The 16,659-nt window shown below is 44.4% G+C and overlaps 1 protein-coding gene across 7 annotated transcripts in view; it reads left to right on the top strand.

Annotated features, from left to right (window-relative positions):
• Positions 1 to 2,234: 2,234 nt before the first annotated feature.
• DNM2 (dynamin 2) overlaps positions 2,235 to 16,659 on the top strand; it is a 108,882-nt gene continuing 94,457 nt past the window's right edge. For 4 of the 7 annotated variants that reach the window (XM_053291801.1, XM_053291799.1, XM_053291800.1 and 1 more), the window contains exon 1: positions 2,236 to 2,800. In XM_053291801.1, coding sequence (XP_053147776.1) covers positions 2,640 to 2,800 — 161 coding nt within the window. In that variant the 5' untranslated portion in view covers positions 2,236 to 2,639. Of the gene's footprint in view, positions 2,801 to 16,659 lie in introns of all 7 variants that reach the window. The other 3 variants (XM_053291796.1, XM_053291797.1, XM_053291795.1) reach the window with 1 other exon arrangement.

Below are 16,659 nucleotides of genomic sequence, written 5' to 3'. Positions count from 1 at the left end.
CGAGTCCTCAATGTCCCTATGTGCTGACTGCTGTGAGGAGGAGATATGGGGATTGAAACTTTGCTTACATTTATCTTTTAAGGATCTGTACATGGGGCTTGCAAACGAAAAGATACTGGTTCTGAAGTTTTTCCTTAGCTTCTCCCTGTTCTTTTCATCTGTGCCTGCATGAACGTTTTCCCTGCCATAGTGCAGTGTGAGGGACCATAACAACCTAATGGAGTTCTTGTGCAAATGTACAGCTTTGAATAGGCTGTGTATATGTGGGACCATGCACATGCACACTCAGTGCAGCAACATATTAATGTCCCCTAATTGTGTCAACCCAGCTGGTTTGGAGTATAGGACCAGTTATTTCCCCTCTTTAAAAAAAATTACACACGGGAAATCACAGCTAAGATCAGAGAGCCTACAGAATTTTTAACCTGCTTTTGCATTCAGTTTGCACACACACACACACACACACACACACACACACACACAATGCAATTATATATTCAAATCTATTCAGTCCTCATTATCCTTTGAGATAAATTGGGATGAAATATACTAGGAGGTCAAAATTACTCATAAAGCTTTATGGCCAAACAGAATTGAAACCCCAGTCTTGCAGGTCCAACCTAAATCTTCTAAATCAATGCACTGGTACACTAATAAAAGACAGCAGGACTAAATTCTGGAGGAGGAACATGCTGCATGTGGAGATAGTCCTTTTCTTTTTGAATAAAAAAGGAAAAAAACTTCATATAATTTGCTTGGAATGCATGGGTAGGGATGGAAGACCCCCAGGGATCTGTAGTGGGACCAGTGCTTTTTAATTTATTCATAAATGATCTAGAAGTTGGAGTAAGCAGTGAGGTGGCCAAATTTGCAGATGACACCAAACTAGTTAGGGTAGTGAAATCCAAAACAGATTGGGAGGAGTTCCAAAAGGATCTCTCCAAACTGGGGGAGTGGGCAACAAAATGGCAAATGTGGATCAGTGTGTTAGCAAGCGTAAAGTAATGCATATTGGGGCAAAATCCTGCAACTTCATATATACACTGATGGGGTCTGAGCTGTCAGTGACTGACCAGGAGAGGGATCTTGGGGTCATGGTAGGCAGCCCGTTGAAAGTGCCATTGGTGGGGAAAGGCCAATTCCATGCTAGGGATCATTAGGAAAGGGATTGAAAATAAAGCTGCTAATATCATAATGCCCTTATACAAAACTACGGTGCAGCCACATTTGGAGTACCATGCACAGTTTTGGTCACAATACCTCAAAAAGGACATTATAGAACTGGAGAAGGTGCAGAAGAGGGCAACCAACATGATCAGGGGCCTGGCATCTGGTGTGCCACTATGTGAAGCAGGATGCTGGAGTAGATAGGCCTTGGGCCTGATCCAGCACTGGGCTGTTCTTATGTTAATTTTACATTTTCCGGTATTGTTTGGCTGCTGTTGTAGAATGGCAGTTTCAATAACACACTTGTGACCCCTTTAACTATTTACAGGCTTGCAGGGGCATATTCTTTGGCATATTACAATTGCAGGGATCTATTTTGTTCCTTTCATTTTAATTGCTCCATGCAGCTGCTATTCTTTTAGCTTCTGTCATTTTCTTCTATTTTATGGTTCCTGACATAACATTCCTCATTCTACAATGGTGCAGGTTGTCTTGCATCAGTCAATAACTTTAATTTGGCACTAAATAAGGTACACACTTGGAATTTTGAAAAGCTGGGTGCATTTTATGTATGCATTTTTATCATAAACATCTGCCATTATCTCCTAAATGGTTTGCTAAATCTGCTAAGGGATTTCATTATCTACTAATTGGTCGAGATTCCAGAAGTCAACTCATGCTTTCTCAAACCTACTATCTCTCCCTTAAAGATCTGGCGGAGTTTTTCTCTAGACAAAGAAGTGCACACAGGAACAAGCCACAAGACACTGGGGTACCCGGAGCAAGCAAGCAAGCAAGCAAGCAAGATCGCAATCATTAACTGGAAGCTTCAGTCCTATCGGGATTTATTTCCTCTTTCTGAGAGGACATACATCCTGAAAGTTTGGCAAAGCAATACTTTTTTGCGTGAGAGAGGAATTGATACGGGAAACAGCTTTTGTCATCTAATCGTTAACGGGGCGGGGGAGTTGAAGTAATTGTTGTTTCGGTGTGACGGAATTATTAGCCAATGAAAAGCGACTATGGTTGGGCGGGTGGGGTCGGTCGTGCTGACTCGCTGGAACAGAGGGCTAGGAACTATCGCCAGTTAAGAAGGACTACCGAGCTATGGGGCGGGCAAAGTAGATAGTTGACCGCTCTCCTAAGGTCAGCATTGGCTGGGTGAAGAGCAAAGGGGACGTCGAATGACAGGGCAGACTGCCCAATTAGAAAGCCGACCGGAAATGGGCGTAGCCGGTAAACAGCACCCTATCAGCATGATTGTCCATCGGTTCGCTTTTCTATTGGTCGTGATCAAGAAGTGACAGTTTGAACAAGCAATAGTCATGGCGAGTGGCAGAAGTAGGGCGGGGCGCCGAGGAGAGCGGGGCGTCGCTGAGGCCGGATGAGGAGAATCCGAGGGGGAAGTTTGGTGGTTGTTGCCTGGGGCTGTGAGCTGCGGGGGGAGCTGGCCCCTTCCTTAGGTCGTTGCCATGGGCAACCGAGGAATGGAGGAGCTGATCCCGCTGGTGAACAAGCTACAGGACGCCTTCAGCTCTATCGGGCAGAGCTGCCACCTCGATTTGCCGCAGATCGCCGTGGTAGGCGGTCAGAGCGCGGGCAAGAGCTCAGTCCTCGAGAACTTCGTCGGCCGGTGAGTGGGTCAGTCAGTCGCTCGGAGGAAGCGGTGGGGAGAGAGCGAGGCGCAAAGAGTCTCCAAGCCGGATTGTAGTAGCCGGCGCTGTTTGCGGAAATGCCTTTCGAGAATATTACGCGCGCCTGTTACGTTTTCGGAAGTCGCCTTTGGCAGAGCGGCGGCCTCGTCTCTGAATAAACTTCCTTTCGCGAAGCCCGTCTCTTTCCGTGAATGCTGCGCTTTACGCTAGTTGCGTTAGCTTAGCAAATGGCGTAAAAGGAGTTCGAAGAAGGGCTGTCTGCGGCGCTATCCTTTCTGCTGGGTGCGGCGGGACAGCGGCGCTTACGAGTTGGCGGCGGCGGGGTTGCGGGGAGGTGGCCTGCGTCGGAGATTATATCTCCTTGCAAGCCGACTCGAGGCAGCTCTGTCTGGGAGGCCTCTTGGCCCGCATTCCCTTCTTCGCCCAGCCCTCTTGGCGAGTTGGGGGGAGAAGTGAGGAGGAGTTCACACGGCGTCGCTGCCTTCTCTAGGGCACAATACACGGCGGTGTTGATACGGGCAAGGCAACCCGTGGGGGCCTCCATCCTTGGTCGTCTTCAGCAAGAGCAGCTTTTCCTCTCTTCTACGAACCAGGGGACCTTGCGTAGTTTGTGCCTTCGGCACTTGATGCTTGTGAACGAATAAAGTAGCTTGCACTTGAAATGATCTTCTGTCAATGATGTCGCATTTCTGACGGATCCCATCACACCAGCACTTCTTGTTGTGCTTATCAAGTGACTGGCATGCTTGTATTAAAGCCTACCAAGAGAACAGGAACATAGGAAGCTGCCTCATACTGAGTCAGACCATTGGTCCATCTAGCTCAGGATTGTCTACACTGGCTGGAAGCGGCTTCTCCAAGGTTGCAGGCAGGAATCTCTCTCAGCCCTATCTTGGAGAAGCCAGGGAGGGAACTTGGAACCTAGATGCTCTTCTCAGAGCAGCCCCATCCCCTGAGGGGAATATCTTGCAGTGCTCACACACAAAGTTTCCCATTCATATGCAACCAGGGTGGACCCTGCTTAGCAAAGGGGGCGATTCATGCTTGCCACTGCAAGACCAGCTTTCTTCCCATTGATAGAAGCCATTCGTGTGCACTTGATACCCAAGCAAAATGTGTGTTCAGCAGAACCTGTTGCGGGAGTGGGAGAAGCTGCACCTGCCATGATCTTCCTTTCTGTCATTGCAGCTCCGCAATTGCAGTTAAAGATGTAAAACGGATTAAGCTGGCTTCCTGTCTAATACTTTTGTGCCATAGGGAAGAGTTAGTAGTAGGTCTGGCAAACTGTTTTTGGCAAGTGGCTGACTTCAGGGGTGGAGTAAATACTCAATCCTGTGTTGTGTGTGTCAACTGTATTGGCAGGAAGTTGACTTGAGAAACAAAATTAGTTCAGTTTGTCACTTTTGAACTGCTTAGACAAGGAAATCTGTTGCATAAAATGAAAATACATAAAATGAAAGTACTATAGGGCATCAAAAGAATTCCTTGATTAGCTGTTCCTCCTTTGCCACCTGACTGTTGTCCTATCCACAGTGCTTGTTTATTAGTTCTTAACACCTTCTCCCACCTCATTCTTCTTCACCTATTATAGACTGAAGATCCTGTGGAGGTGGACTGTCATGGTGCAGTCAAAGAGACTACTTGGCCAGGTTTGCTAATTGATCATACAAAGATAATTTGGTCTTCTATGGCAAGTAATGATTACCTTCAGGCAGTGAAATTTCTGTAAACTGGATACATCTTCTTCCTCAAGTTGCTGACATGCCATAGTTACTGTTATTGATGTGTCTGGATACATAGCCTAGTAAAATGTTCTGTGAGGATTCGTAACTTTTTAATAGATTTACTTGCAAGCAGGGTGGATTTGATTTAAATCAAACTGATTTAAATCACGATTTAAATCACTAGCAGGGTGGATAAAAATCAAAAAAATCCAATTTAAATCAAAAAAATCAGATTTAAATAAAAAAAAATCAGATTTTTTTAATTTAAATTGGATTTTTTTGATTTTTATCCACCCTGCTAGTGGTTTAAATCGTGGTTTAAATCGTGGTTTAAATCGTGGTTTAAATCGTGGTTTAAATCGTGGTTTAAATCGTGGTTTAAATCAGTTTGATTTAAATCAAATCCACCCTGCTTGCAAGATTGTGTTATGTCAAAATCTCATCCCTAAATTGATTTGGAGGAAGTGGTGGTTTACTGATGTGCAAAAAAAACACACCCAAACCTTTCTGTATTGGATATGTTCTGTTCTTGAGCTGCGATCCATATTCAGCCAACCAGTTGCTCTTCCCCTTACCTGTAACTCTTCAGTATCTTAGACAGTAGCCTATTGTTTTTATTTTTATGTAAATAAAAACTATTTTTGGAAGGGCGGTCTATAAAGCAAATAAATAAAGTGTGTGTGTGCGTGTGCATGTGCAACATACTAGAATGGTTTGTCTTGCACTAGTGCAAAAATGCAGAGGTGATTTTTTGAAGGTAGAAGTAACAGGTTTGAGCACTGCTTTTTCTGAAGAGGCTTTTAAATATCCCAAATCTCTTATCATAAGAGTCTGGTGCATTGCTTTGGCCCTAAACTCAGATTTTTCCTGCTTACCTCTTTTCTCTCTCCAGCATGCACACATTGGCTGTGGGCATTTGCACCAACACCCAAAGAATTGATGCCAGAGTGCCAGTATTCAAGCTTTGTGTGTTTTGAACATGCTCAAGTGGGATTGTGCAGATGACCAGGGATAGCAGGTTTTCCAGGTCTGCCACTGGATCTTGGAACTCAATGCCACTTTTCCTCCCTAAAGTTGGGTGGGGAGGAAGGGGGCTGCTTTGTTGATCATGAATGTTAGAAGTGGCTTACCCCAGGTTGAGAAGAGTGTCTCCTCCTTTATTCACTCTCCTGAGTGAGGGCAGGAAACGGATTCCTTTCCTTACACCCCTGGCAGAGCTGCATTTTTGTTTTGTGGTGGATGCAGCCTAGCACCCACCACGATTCAGATTGCAACCCCTAGAGCATAGGAAGTTGCTATATACTGAGTCAGAGCATAGGTCCATCTCACTCAGTATTGTCTACACAGGCTGGCAGCGGCTTCAGTTTTCAGGCAGGAGTCTCTCTCACCCCTATCTTCAAGATGCTAGGGAACGAACTTGGAACCTAGATGCTCTTCCCAGAATGGCTGCTCATACTTCCAGTCTCCCATTCATATGCAACCAGGGCAGACCCTGCTTAGCTAAGGGGACAAGTCATGCTTGCTACCACAAGACCAGCTCTTTTCCCGGGAAGAGAGCAATTTTTTGGGACAACTGTTACACTTCTGCTTATTGGAGCATTATTTTTCTCACTAGTGCAGTGGGTGAGGGAAGCAAAAGGATTTGACTCTATGCAGAGGGTTTAAAAAAAAAAAGTGCTCTCATACCTTATTGGGTTGGGAGCAGAAGCTATACTCTGCCCTGACAGTGGGATTGCCAGTTTGGGAGCAAGTGTTGGTCCTACCTTGCATTGGCCCCACTGCAGCCCATGCACTTGGGTTTTGTTGTTTTTTTGCCTATAACGAAAGGTACAGATAAAGAGGTTGCAACTGAGGGCACAGTTCAGGTGGGGGCAAAAGCTCCTGTCGTTCCCAACTGAGGGATTGCCAGAAACAGTTATGTTCCATGTGTCAGCCATGATCTGTCCCCAAATGTATGCCTCTGTTTTCTCCTATATATGTAAGTGCCTGCCATTTCCTCCTATAGATATAAAGCTGGTGTCAGTAGGGAGAGACTATAAGAAACACAACAGTACTCCTCTGGGCATACAATTCTAACTGCAGCTAACAAGTGATCTACAGCCATTCTCACTCTCAGGATATCTACCAGTTGCCTGGGCTCTTACTTAAACCACAAAGTGTGCCATCTGCTATTCTTGAGAGTATTGATACCTTAGAAGGAATAGTAGGTGGCATACATTGTGGTTTAATAAGAGCCCAGGAGTCAGCCACCTAATGGCGCAGTGGGGAAATGACTTGATTAGCAAGCCAGAGGTTGTCGGTTCGAATCCCGCTGGTATGTTTCCCAGACTATGGGAAACACCTCTGTCAGGCAGCAGTGATGAGCACCATCTCATACTGATGGCAATGGTAAGCCCCTCCTGTATTCTTCCAAGGACAGCCACAGGGCTCTGTGGTCGCCAGGAGTTGACACCAACTCAGTGGCACACTTTACCTTTAATTGTCCATGCAACTGGTAGATGACCTGAGAGTGGGAATCTTGTACCTGTCTTTCCTTTCAGAAAGTCTGGGATCAGGTTATTTGAAGGCACCTACTCCCATACGAGCTCCTTATTGCTGTGGTCTGACTCTGGATGTTCCCATCTTTTTAGTTCAGTGGCTACCGAGGGTAGGAGTGTCTTGGTGATAGTGCCTCAGCTGCTCTTTTCCCTTACTGATTGATTTTTATAGTGCCAAATTCCATGTACTTCAAGGCCAAGCAAGGTTAAAATAGCATTCAGGCTGCTGCTGGAAAATATGTTTTTTAATTGTTAGCTATGTTTATAGCTTTACATTTATGGTAAATAAATAGCCCTCCCTTTTGGTATTTGTGGTGTTGGTGCAGGGAGTAGGGACTTTTCCAGTGGACCTGGCCTTCCCCACCCTTCCTTCAGTGTGACTTGTCAGTAACAATAGTTGCCAGTCAGCTTTTGAATTGTATTGACACAAGTGGTGTAAATAAAAGATCTGCGGCTCTGTATCAGTCCTAGCAGATACTCAGTGCATTATTAACATGACATTGACAAATATCAGTGACATTCAGCCAAAGATGTGTTCAGACTGTAACTGGCTGGGCAGTATGTGGTTGTGGCCACTGTTAGGCATTGACTACTTACTTAGTCAGCAGGACCATAATCTGAAAACACATAATTAGTGGCATAAACGAGGTGACAAATAGTGAGCATCTACATCTGTAATCCTTAACAAACAGATTAGTACTGGCAAAGCTTGTAAATCACACCTGTGTGCATGCTTTGGCAACTCTCTCAGGGCTGTAGATCTCATGTATGTTAGTTCAACTCTGTGATGGCTAGTTCTGGTATATGGTATAGCAATGTGGAAGGAGTATAACTCCAAGAGTGCCAGCAAGATTGTATTAGCCCAGTCCACTGTATGTGGATTACTCCCCCCTCCCCACACACACATACACACACATACAGACACATCATTTACTGTTCACTGTGTAGTGGACTGGTGCCTCCCTCCTCAACATGTAAAGTACACTGAGTTGCTTTTTCTGCCACCCCCAATTCCCTGCCCCAGACCTCTTTCCCATTTCATTCCCACTCCCCATCTCAGATCTCTTGTTTTCCCACCATCTCTTTCTCTCATCTTCTCCGCACCTTCCTGGCAGGGGCCTACCTTCTCAGCAGCGTCCATTTCCTCTGATTCCTGCTCCAGTACTCTTATTTTCTTAAAAACAAAACAAAACAGGTGAAAGGCATCATCTCATACTGCGTGGGAGGAGGTAATGGTAAACCCCGCCTGCATTCTACCAAAGACAACCACAGAGCTCTGTGGTGGCTAGGAGTGTTGCTAGCCTTGCTTGTCTCTGGAAGGATGATTGAGGCCAGCAGTCGGGGTGGTTGTGGGCAGACAGGTGGGCTGGTGCCCTGCTGCATCTGGACCTGATATGGGAGGTCCTGTCTCTGGCCCTCCTACTTTGAGAGCCTTGCTTAGCTCATGGGAGGAGAGCTGGCCTTGCGGTATCAAGCATGACGTCCCCTTTGTTAAGCAGGGTCAACACTGGGAGACTACATGTGAGCATTGTAAGATATTCCCCTTAGGGGATGGGGCCGCCCTGGGGATAAGGCCGCTTGTCTGTCTATCTATCTGTCTATCTATCTGTCTATCTATCCTGCCTGATATGTACATCTCTAGGCGGTGCTGAATGTCCTAGGTTCCCTCTCTGGCATCTCCAAGATAGGGCTGAGAGAGACTCCATCCTACAAGCTTGAAGAGGCTGTTGCCAGTCCGTATAGACAATACTGAGCTAGATGGACCAATAGTCTGACTCAGTTGAAGGCAGCTTCCTATGTTCCTAGTAGTAAAATTGTAAAGCACATAGAACAACAGGCCCTGCTGGGAGAGAACCAGCAAGGGTTCTGCAAAGGTAATCTTGCCTCATGAACCTTTTGGAGTTGTTTGAGAGTGTTAACAAGTGTGTGGATAAAGGCGATCCAGTTGACAATAGTATGCCTGGACACCAAAAAGCTTTCGACAACGTTCCTCATCAAAGACTCCTGTGAAAACTTAGCAGTCGTGGGATAAGGGGACAAGTACATGTGTGGATTGCTAACTGGTTGAAGGGCAGGAAACAGAGGGTAGGGATAAATGAAGAGTTTTCACAATGGAGGGAAGTAAGAAGTGGGGTCCCCCAAGGATCTGTACTGGGACTGGTGCTTTTTAATTGATTCATGAATGATCTAGAAATAGGGGTAAGCAGCGAGGTGGCCAGATTTGCAGATGATACCAAACTCTTTTGGGTAGTGAAATCCAAAACGGATCGTGAGGAGCTCCAAAAGGTTCTCTCCAAGTTAGGCGAGTAAGCAACAAAATGGCAAATGCGGTTCAATGTTGGCAAGTGTAAGTGATTCACATTGGGATGAAAAACCTCAACTTCAAGTTTACGCTGATGGTATCTGAGCTGTTGGTGACTGACCAGGAGAGAGATCTTGGGGTCATGGTGGGCAGCTTGCTGAAAGTGTCGACTCAATGTGCAGCAGCTGTGGAAAAGGCCAATTCCATGCTAGGGATCATTAGGAAGGGGATTGGAAATAAAACTGCTAATATTATAATGCCCTTATACAAAATGATGGTGTAGGCACACCTGGAGTACTGCGTACAGTTCTGGTCACCACATCTAAAAAAGGGCATTGTAGAATTGGAAAAGGTGCAGAAGAGGGCAACCAAGATGATCAGTGGCCTAGAGCACCTTTCTTATGAGGCAAGGCTATAACACCTGGGGCTATTTAGTTTAGAAAAAAGATGACTGCGGGGAGACATGATAGAGGTCTATAAAATCATGCATGGTGTGGAGAAAGTGACTAGAGAAAAATTCTTCTCCCTCTCACATAACACTAGAACTAGGGGTCATCCCATGAAATTGATTGCCACGAAATTTAGGACCAACAAACGGAGGTACTTTTTCCCACAACGCATAATCCACTTGTGGAATTCTCTGTCACAAGATGTGACAGCCAACAACCTGGAAGACTTTAAGAAGGGTTTGGATAACTTCATGGAGGAGAGGTCTATCAATGGCTATTAGTCAGAGGGCTATAGCCTACCTCTAGCCTCAAAGGCAGGATGCCTCTGAGTACCAGTTGCAAGGGAATAACGGCACGAGGGAGGGCATGCCTTCAACTCCTGCCTGTAGGCTTCCAGTGGCATCTGGTGGGCCACTGTGTGAAAGAGGATGCTGGACTACTGGTGAAACTCGAAAAATTAGAATATCATGCAAAAGTTCATTAATTTCAGTAATGCAAATTAAAAGGTGAAACTGATATATGAGATAGATGCATTACATGCAAAGCGAGATAAGTCAAGCCTTAATTTGTTATAATTGTGATGATCATGGCGTACAGCTCATGAGAACCCCAAATCCACAATCCCAGAAAATTAGAATATTACATGAAACCAATAAAACAAGGATTGTAAATAGAACAATATCGGACCTCTGAAAAGTATAAGCATGCATATGTATTCAGTACTTGGTTTGGGCCCCTTTTGCAGCAATTACTGCCTCAATGCGGCGTGGCATGGATGCTATCAGCCTGTGGCACTGCTGAGGTGTTATGGAAGACCAGGATGCTTCAATAGCGGCCTTCAGCTCTTCTGCATTGTTTGGTCTCATGTCTCTCGTCCTTCTCTTGGCAATGCCCCATAGATTCTCTATGGGGTTCAGGTCAGGCGAGTTTGCTGGCCAATCAAGCACAGTAATCCCATGGTCATTGAACCAGGTTTTGGTACTTTTGGCAGTGTGGGCAAGTGCCAAGTCCTGCTGGAAAATGAAGTCAGCATCCCCATACAGCTCATCTGCGGAAGGAAGCGTGAAGTGCTCCAAAATCTCCTGATAGACGGCTGCGTTGACCCTGGACTTAATGAAGCACAGTGGACCAACACCAGCAGATGACATGGCTCCCCTAATCAACACAGACTGTGGAAACTTCACACTGGACTTCAAGCATCTTGCATTGTGTGCCTCTCCATTCTTCCTCCAGACTCTGGGTCCTTGGTTTCCAAATGAGATGCAAAAGTTGCTCTCATCAGAAAAGAGGACTTTAGACCACTGAGCAACAGACCAGTTCTTTTTTTCTTGAGCCCAGGTAAGACGCTTCTGACGTCGTTTGTTGTTCAGGAGCGGCTTGACAAGAGGAATACAACATTTGAAGCCCATGTCCAGGATCCGTCTGTGTGTGGTGGCTCTTGATGCACTAACTCCAGCCTCAGTCCACTCCTTGTGAAAGTCCCCAACACTTTTGAATGGCCTTTTCCTGACAATCCTCTCCAGGCTGCGGTCATCCCTGCTGCTTGTGCACCTTTTTCTTCCACACTTTTCCCTTCCACATAACTTTCTATTAATGTGCTTTGATACAGCACTTTGGGAACATCCAACTTCTTTTGCAATTACCTTTTGAGGCTTTCCCTCCTTATGGAGGTTGTCAATGATGGTTTTAGCCCTTAAAGTAATTGCTGCAAAAGGGGCCCAAACCAAGTACTGAATACATATGCATGCTTATACTTTTCAGAGGTCCTATAGTGTTCTATTTACAATCCTTGTTTTATTGGTTTCATGTAATATTCTAATTTTCTGGGATTGTGGATTTGGGGTTCTCATGAGCTGTACGCCATGATCATCACAATTATAACAAATTAAGACTTGACTTATCTCACTTTGCATGTAATGCGTCTATCTCATATATCAGTTTCACCTTTTAATTTGCATTACTGAAATTAATGAATTTTTGCACGATATTCTAATTTTTCGAGTTTCACCTGTAGATTCAGCAGACTGTTCTTATGTTCTTGTGTTTAGTAGAGTATGTGCATGAGGTTGTGGGTTCAATTCTAGAATTTTTTTAAAAAAATTTTTTTGCTGAAAGGGTTTTGGGTAGCAGAACTGGGGGAAATCTAAACATACCCTAAACAAAGCCTAAACAGCTGCTGCCAGTCAGAGAAAACATGTTCAACTTTGTCAGGAAGCCAGTCTCACTGTATTTTGAAGAGGCTTGTTCACTTCTGTTGCTGATAGTGCAGTATCACTTCTTAGCAGAAGTTAGGGCTGAATTGGCAAGTACTTACAGGACAGGCTTGCTAAGGCAGAACTCCTCACTGGTGTTGTTCACCAAGAACACTTTTTGACAGTGTTGAAATGCTCCCTCTTTCAACAATTATAATGGGAATGTATCTACTGTATTCACTCTCATTGCCTCCCTTGCACATACCATTCTCACCCAACTAGCTCTGTTTGCCTTCATGACACAACTGTGTAGCCAAACCTGATTGGCTAAAATATGTTGTGGAATTCTATTAACTGCTATATGATTATTGATTGTCTAGTAATCACCTAATGGTGCAGCGGAGAAGTAACTTGCCTAGGGAGCAAGAGGTTGCTAGTTCAAATCTCTGCTGGTATGTTTCCCAGATTATGGGAAACACCTATATCAGGCAGCAGTGATATAGGAAGATGCTGAAACAGGGAACAATAGGAAAACTCAAAACACCCCATTGTTTCCCACAGGTAGCTCCGAGGGGCCGCAAATTTAACAAGTTTTAACCGTTCTCAAAAAACCCCATAGAATTTTTGTTAGAAATCGCCTGCTTGCTCACTTCCTCTGTGGGTTGGGTGGTAGGTACACCCATTATGCCCTACCATCCAACCCACTTTGGTGTCCCTTGGAGCTGCCCATGGGGAACAATGGGGTGTCTTGAATTTCCTCATTGTCCCTATGGCTGAACATTCGCAACGTTTTGTTTTAATCAAAACAGCTGGCTTGGCTGCTGTTTTGCTGAAATGTTTCAGCCGTTTTGTGTTTCATTTACAGCTCGAAACTGAATATAAAATCTGTTCTGTGCACATCCCTAGTCCTTACCACAGACTCTCATTCACTCAGTTTTTTGTCAGACTGTTTTTAATCCTTTGAGTCTAAACCATCTCCTTTTGAGACTGCTTCTCACCAGACCCAAAAATCTGCTCCTTCTCCCTCCACCATTAACTCCTGTCACACTCTAACTGCTGCTCATGATTGACAGCTTCAATGTGTTCCAAGCTAATTTTCATTAAAATAGTTCTGCTACATAGACCTTTGTATCATTTCATCACACACACACACACACACACACACACACACACACACACACACACTCTGTATCTCTCTTCTACAACTACCAGCAAGATTTGATAAAAAGTTGAAGTAGCCCTATTGCTTTCCCACATGACAGGCAAACTATGGCAGGATGCATGTGTACACTATAGTTCTTGGAACATATGAGATGGGTTTGTTATAGTTAATAGTTGGCAGCTGGTCACAGCATTCCCACTGCCCATCAGTGGGAATCTCGAGGAGCACATTGATGCTTGATGAAGAACTGTTTCTGCTGAACCATGAATAATTGATTGACTTATTGAGAAATCCACCCCGGCTAGGTAAGTGGAAAGGAGTGCACAGTCATTTACAACCAATTTGCTGCTTGTGCCTCGCTACCATTGCTTCATTCCATCCTTTATCACACTGAGTGGTGGAGCCTAGACACATTGCAATTATGCCTCTAGAGGTCAGGACAGACTGCTCAGTAAGCCTTAAGCTTGAAGGATATTTGGTAGTAATTTGGTCTATGTGTCACCACCCAGCTCTTGACTGAAGAGGTGAACTGCTGGGGTGACTGGATCTTGCCAGCTACACCACCTTTGTCACTACCTCTCTCTCCCACCCTCCACTTCATAGGCGCTAGATCAGACAACATATAAGCCCGGATTCTGCTCACACTCATAATCCTTACTGTTCCAGCTATCTGCTTCTTAGCAAAAGTACAGCCAGCAGTCATGTTCTACCAATTGTCATGTGGAGGGTCAGTACCTTCCTGGTCCCCACTTCTCCTTCTAGCCTGAATATAAATATAGCCTGAATATAAAATGAGTCCCATGAGCAGGAAGAGAATGGAAGAATAATGCCTTTTTCCTAACGGAGGAAGGTGGGGAGTGATAACAGAACATAGAATAGATTTCTTGTTTGCCCTGTTTTTTATTTCAGCACATTTCATGTAGAAAAGATATTTGCATATTTTATGTAGTAAAGGAAATGAAGCTGCCACCAGGAATTCCTTAAATGGTGAATGTCCATGGAGCAGCAGGTATCTTTGTGGTGGTAAGATGTGTGGTGTGTGTGAGGTGGGTGGTTGACTTCAGCAGGAAACAGGCTGTTTAATGGTAAAGTTGTCCCTGTGTTGCTGTGCAGTGTTCATGTGGGTGTTTGGATGATGTTTTGTTTTGGTGCAATCTAAGGCAGGCCTGCTCAACTTTTGCTTTCCTGCAGATGTTGTCTTACAACTCCCATAATCCCTGACTATTGGCCACTGTGGCTGGGGATTATGGAAATTGTAGTCAAAAATCAGCTGTGGGGGGAGGGGCAGAGTTGAGCAGGCCACCAAGTGAGCAGTGATCTGCTCAAAGCCACCTGGCAAACTTGTTACAGCTAGAAATAGCCTTTGATCCCTATACTCAGTTTGAGATCAAGAGCTCTCTTGGCGGATTGAAACTCAGAGAAAGCAGTGGGTTGGGCCAGTGCAGAAAGTGAAACTTCCACCTAGGTAGATAAAATGAGCACACTCACCACCTTTGTTAGACTGTGGTCAGTCCGTGAACTCTTGAATATGCTAGATGGGTTTAGTTTGACAGTCGGTGACTGGAGAAATGTACAAGACTGTCCAGCCTCTGCCTTCTGTCCGACATTCCCAGCATTCTGACTCTGAACAACCATTAGAACCACTTTAAGACTGCCTTTGGACTTCTGTCCCCAGTCACTGACCATTTGTGGATAAGGTGTGTTTTATCTGTCTATTTCAGTTGCACATAGTAATAACAATGGATTTTTCCTGGTCTTTGCGATTCCTAATAAAATACAAATTAAGATGAATTTGTCAGGACTGGAAACTGAACCTCTAAAGGACAAAAATGAACACACAAAAGCTAGCAGGAGAATAATGGAATGAGGAAATACTGGGGGGTGGGGGGCGGGATGAATGGAACGTTAGCAAAAGGATTTAAAGTGTTGCAAGGCATAGGTTTACATCAGAAAAACTCTATTTGCATTATTCATTGTGCATTGCTCTTGGTGTCAGTGAGGGAAGTAGGGTCATTACCTCTAATTATAGTGAGGTGTGAACTGCTTTATATTAAGTGCAGAAGAGCAGCGAACAGTAGTTAAGTGCAGAAGAGCAGCGAACAGTTTCACATGGTGTGGCTTCTCAGAGTGGGCCGATAAGTTGCTAAGCATAATGATAAATCTGCAGCTACTAAGCTGCATAATGATAAATCTGCAGCTACTACCTACTAAGCCTTAATGATTCTTCTGGGATGTGCCATGACAGATACTGACTCACTTTGGGTTGTATGTCTGTGTCTCTTCAAATTGTGTTATTTATCTGTGTCCGGTTTTAGCAGGGCAATAGCAATTAATTAATTAATAGCAATAAATAATTGTTCCTCTTCGTCCCAGCATAGCATCCTCCTTAGTGGGAGTTGTTTGTTTTTAATTGATTGGGAGCTCTTTTGGAACAGGGGGCCATTTTCTCATTCCTTTTACTATACAAATTGCTTTGAAAACTTTTTTCTTTAAAGCAGCAAATATTCGTAATGTTATAAAGTTCCTTCAGTACTGGGTCTGAGTTAGCAAATGATCTTTTGACAAAGATGAGCCTTTTTGACACATTAGCTCAGCTGAAGTTTCCTAGGGATAAGACTTCTCCTGTTTGGTGCTCTTGATGAGATACATGTCCTTGAATTGAACCAACTGCAGAAATGTGTTTGGCTTGTCTACTACCCAGATACTGCAATTTGGTTTGGAATGGCCTGGTTTACTATGTCACATCAGCTTTATTTGCAGAGTGGGTGTTTCCTTCCATCTCTGTCTTCTAATTAACAAGTAGTCATTTGTTAAAGGGCCACTATACCTTAAACGTTTGGTTTATGAAGAATGTCCTCATTCACATGCTTGACCAAAGAAAGTCAACCTTTGACCTCAGTTGCTGTAGTCCACTACTTAAGTTTTAAAGAATTTGTTTTGGGATTGTGCAATTCTGGCTCTTCTCTGATTCATAGTAGTTGTACTTCCTGTCTTATAATACATGGCCTTTAGGAAAGGAAAGAATGTGTTGTCAAGTTGGTGTCGACTCCTGGCGACCACAGAACCATGTGGTTTTCTTGGTAGAATACAGGAGGGGTTTAGTCACTCGCTAAAAGCCTCTGTTGCCTTAGTCATCACTTCTTTATAAAATGGTTTCCAGGAGGGCTGCAAGCATTAAGTTGATGATGTAAGTGGAGATGATGGGGATTCTTGGTGGTTTGAAACATAACATTTTGGCCCTTTGCTCATGTGAATGGGCGGTCCTTTTGTCAAACCACCCATTAGCTGGCTTGTCTTGGGGGACCAGAGTCAGAAGGATTGGCACAGGGCTGTAGGACCTCTAGAGATTACCTTTTTGTATCTACTAAAGCTTGGATTGGACTTAGATAAACCTAGCATGCCATCGTTGCTTTGTGTGTGACCTGCACACCTCTGAAATTTGCAGTTAAAGTTTACCTGATCTGGTAATCT

This window comes from Hemicordylus capensis, chromosome 2 (genome assembly GCF_027244095.1).
Source record: "Hemicordylus capensis ecotype Gifberg chromosome 2, rHemCap1.1.pri, whole genome shotgun sequence".
In the NCBI taxonomy this organism is placed as follows: domain Eukaryota; kingdom Metazoa; phylum Chordata; class Lepidosauria; order Squamata; family Cordylidae; genus Hemicordylus; species Hemicordylus capensis.
The sequence above is the reverse complement of the archived record's forward strand: the minus strand, read 5'-3'. Positions and strand labels throughout refer to the sequence as shown.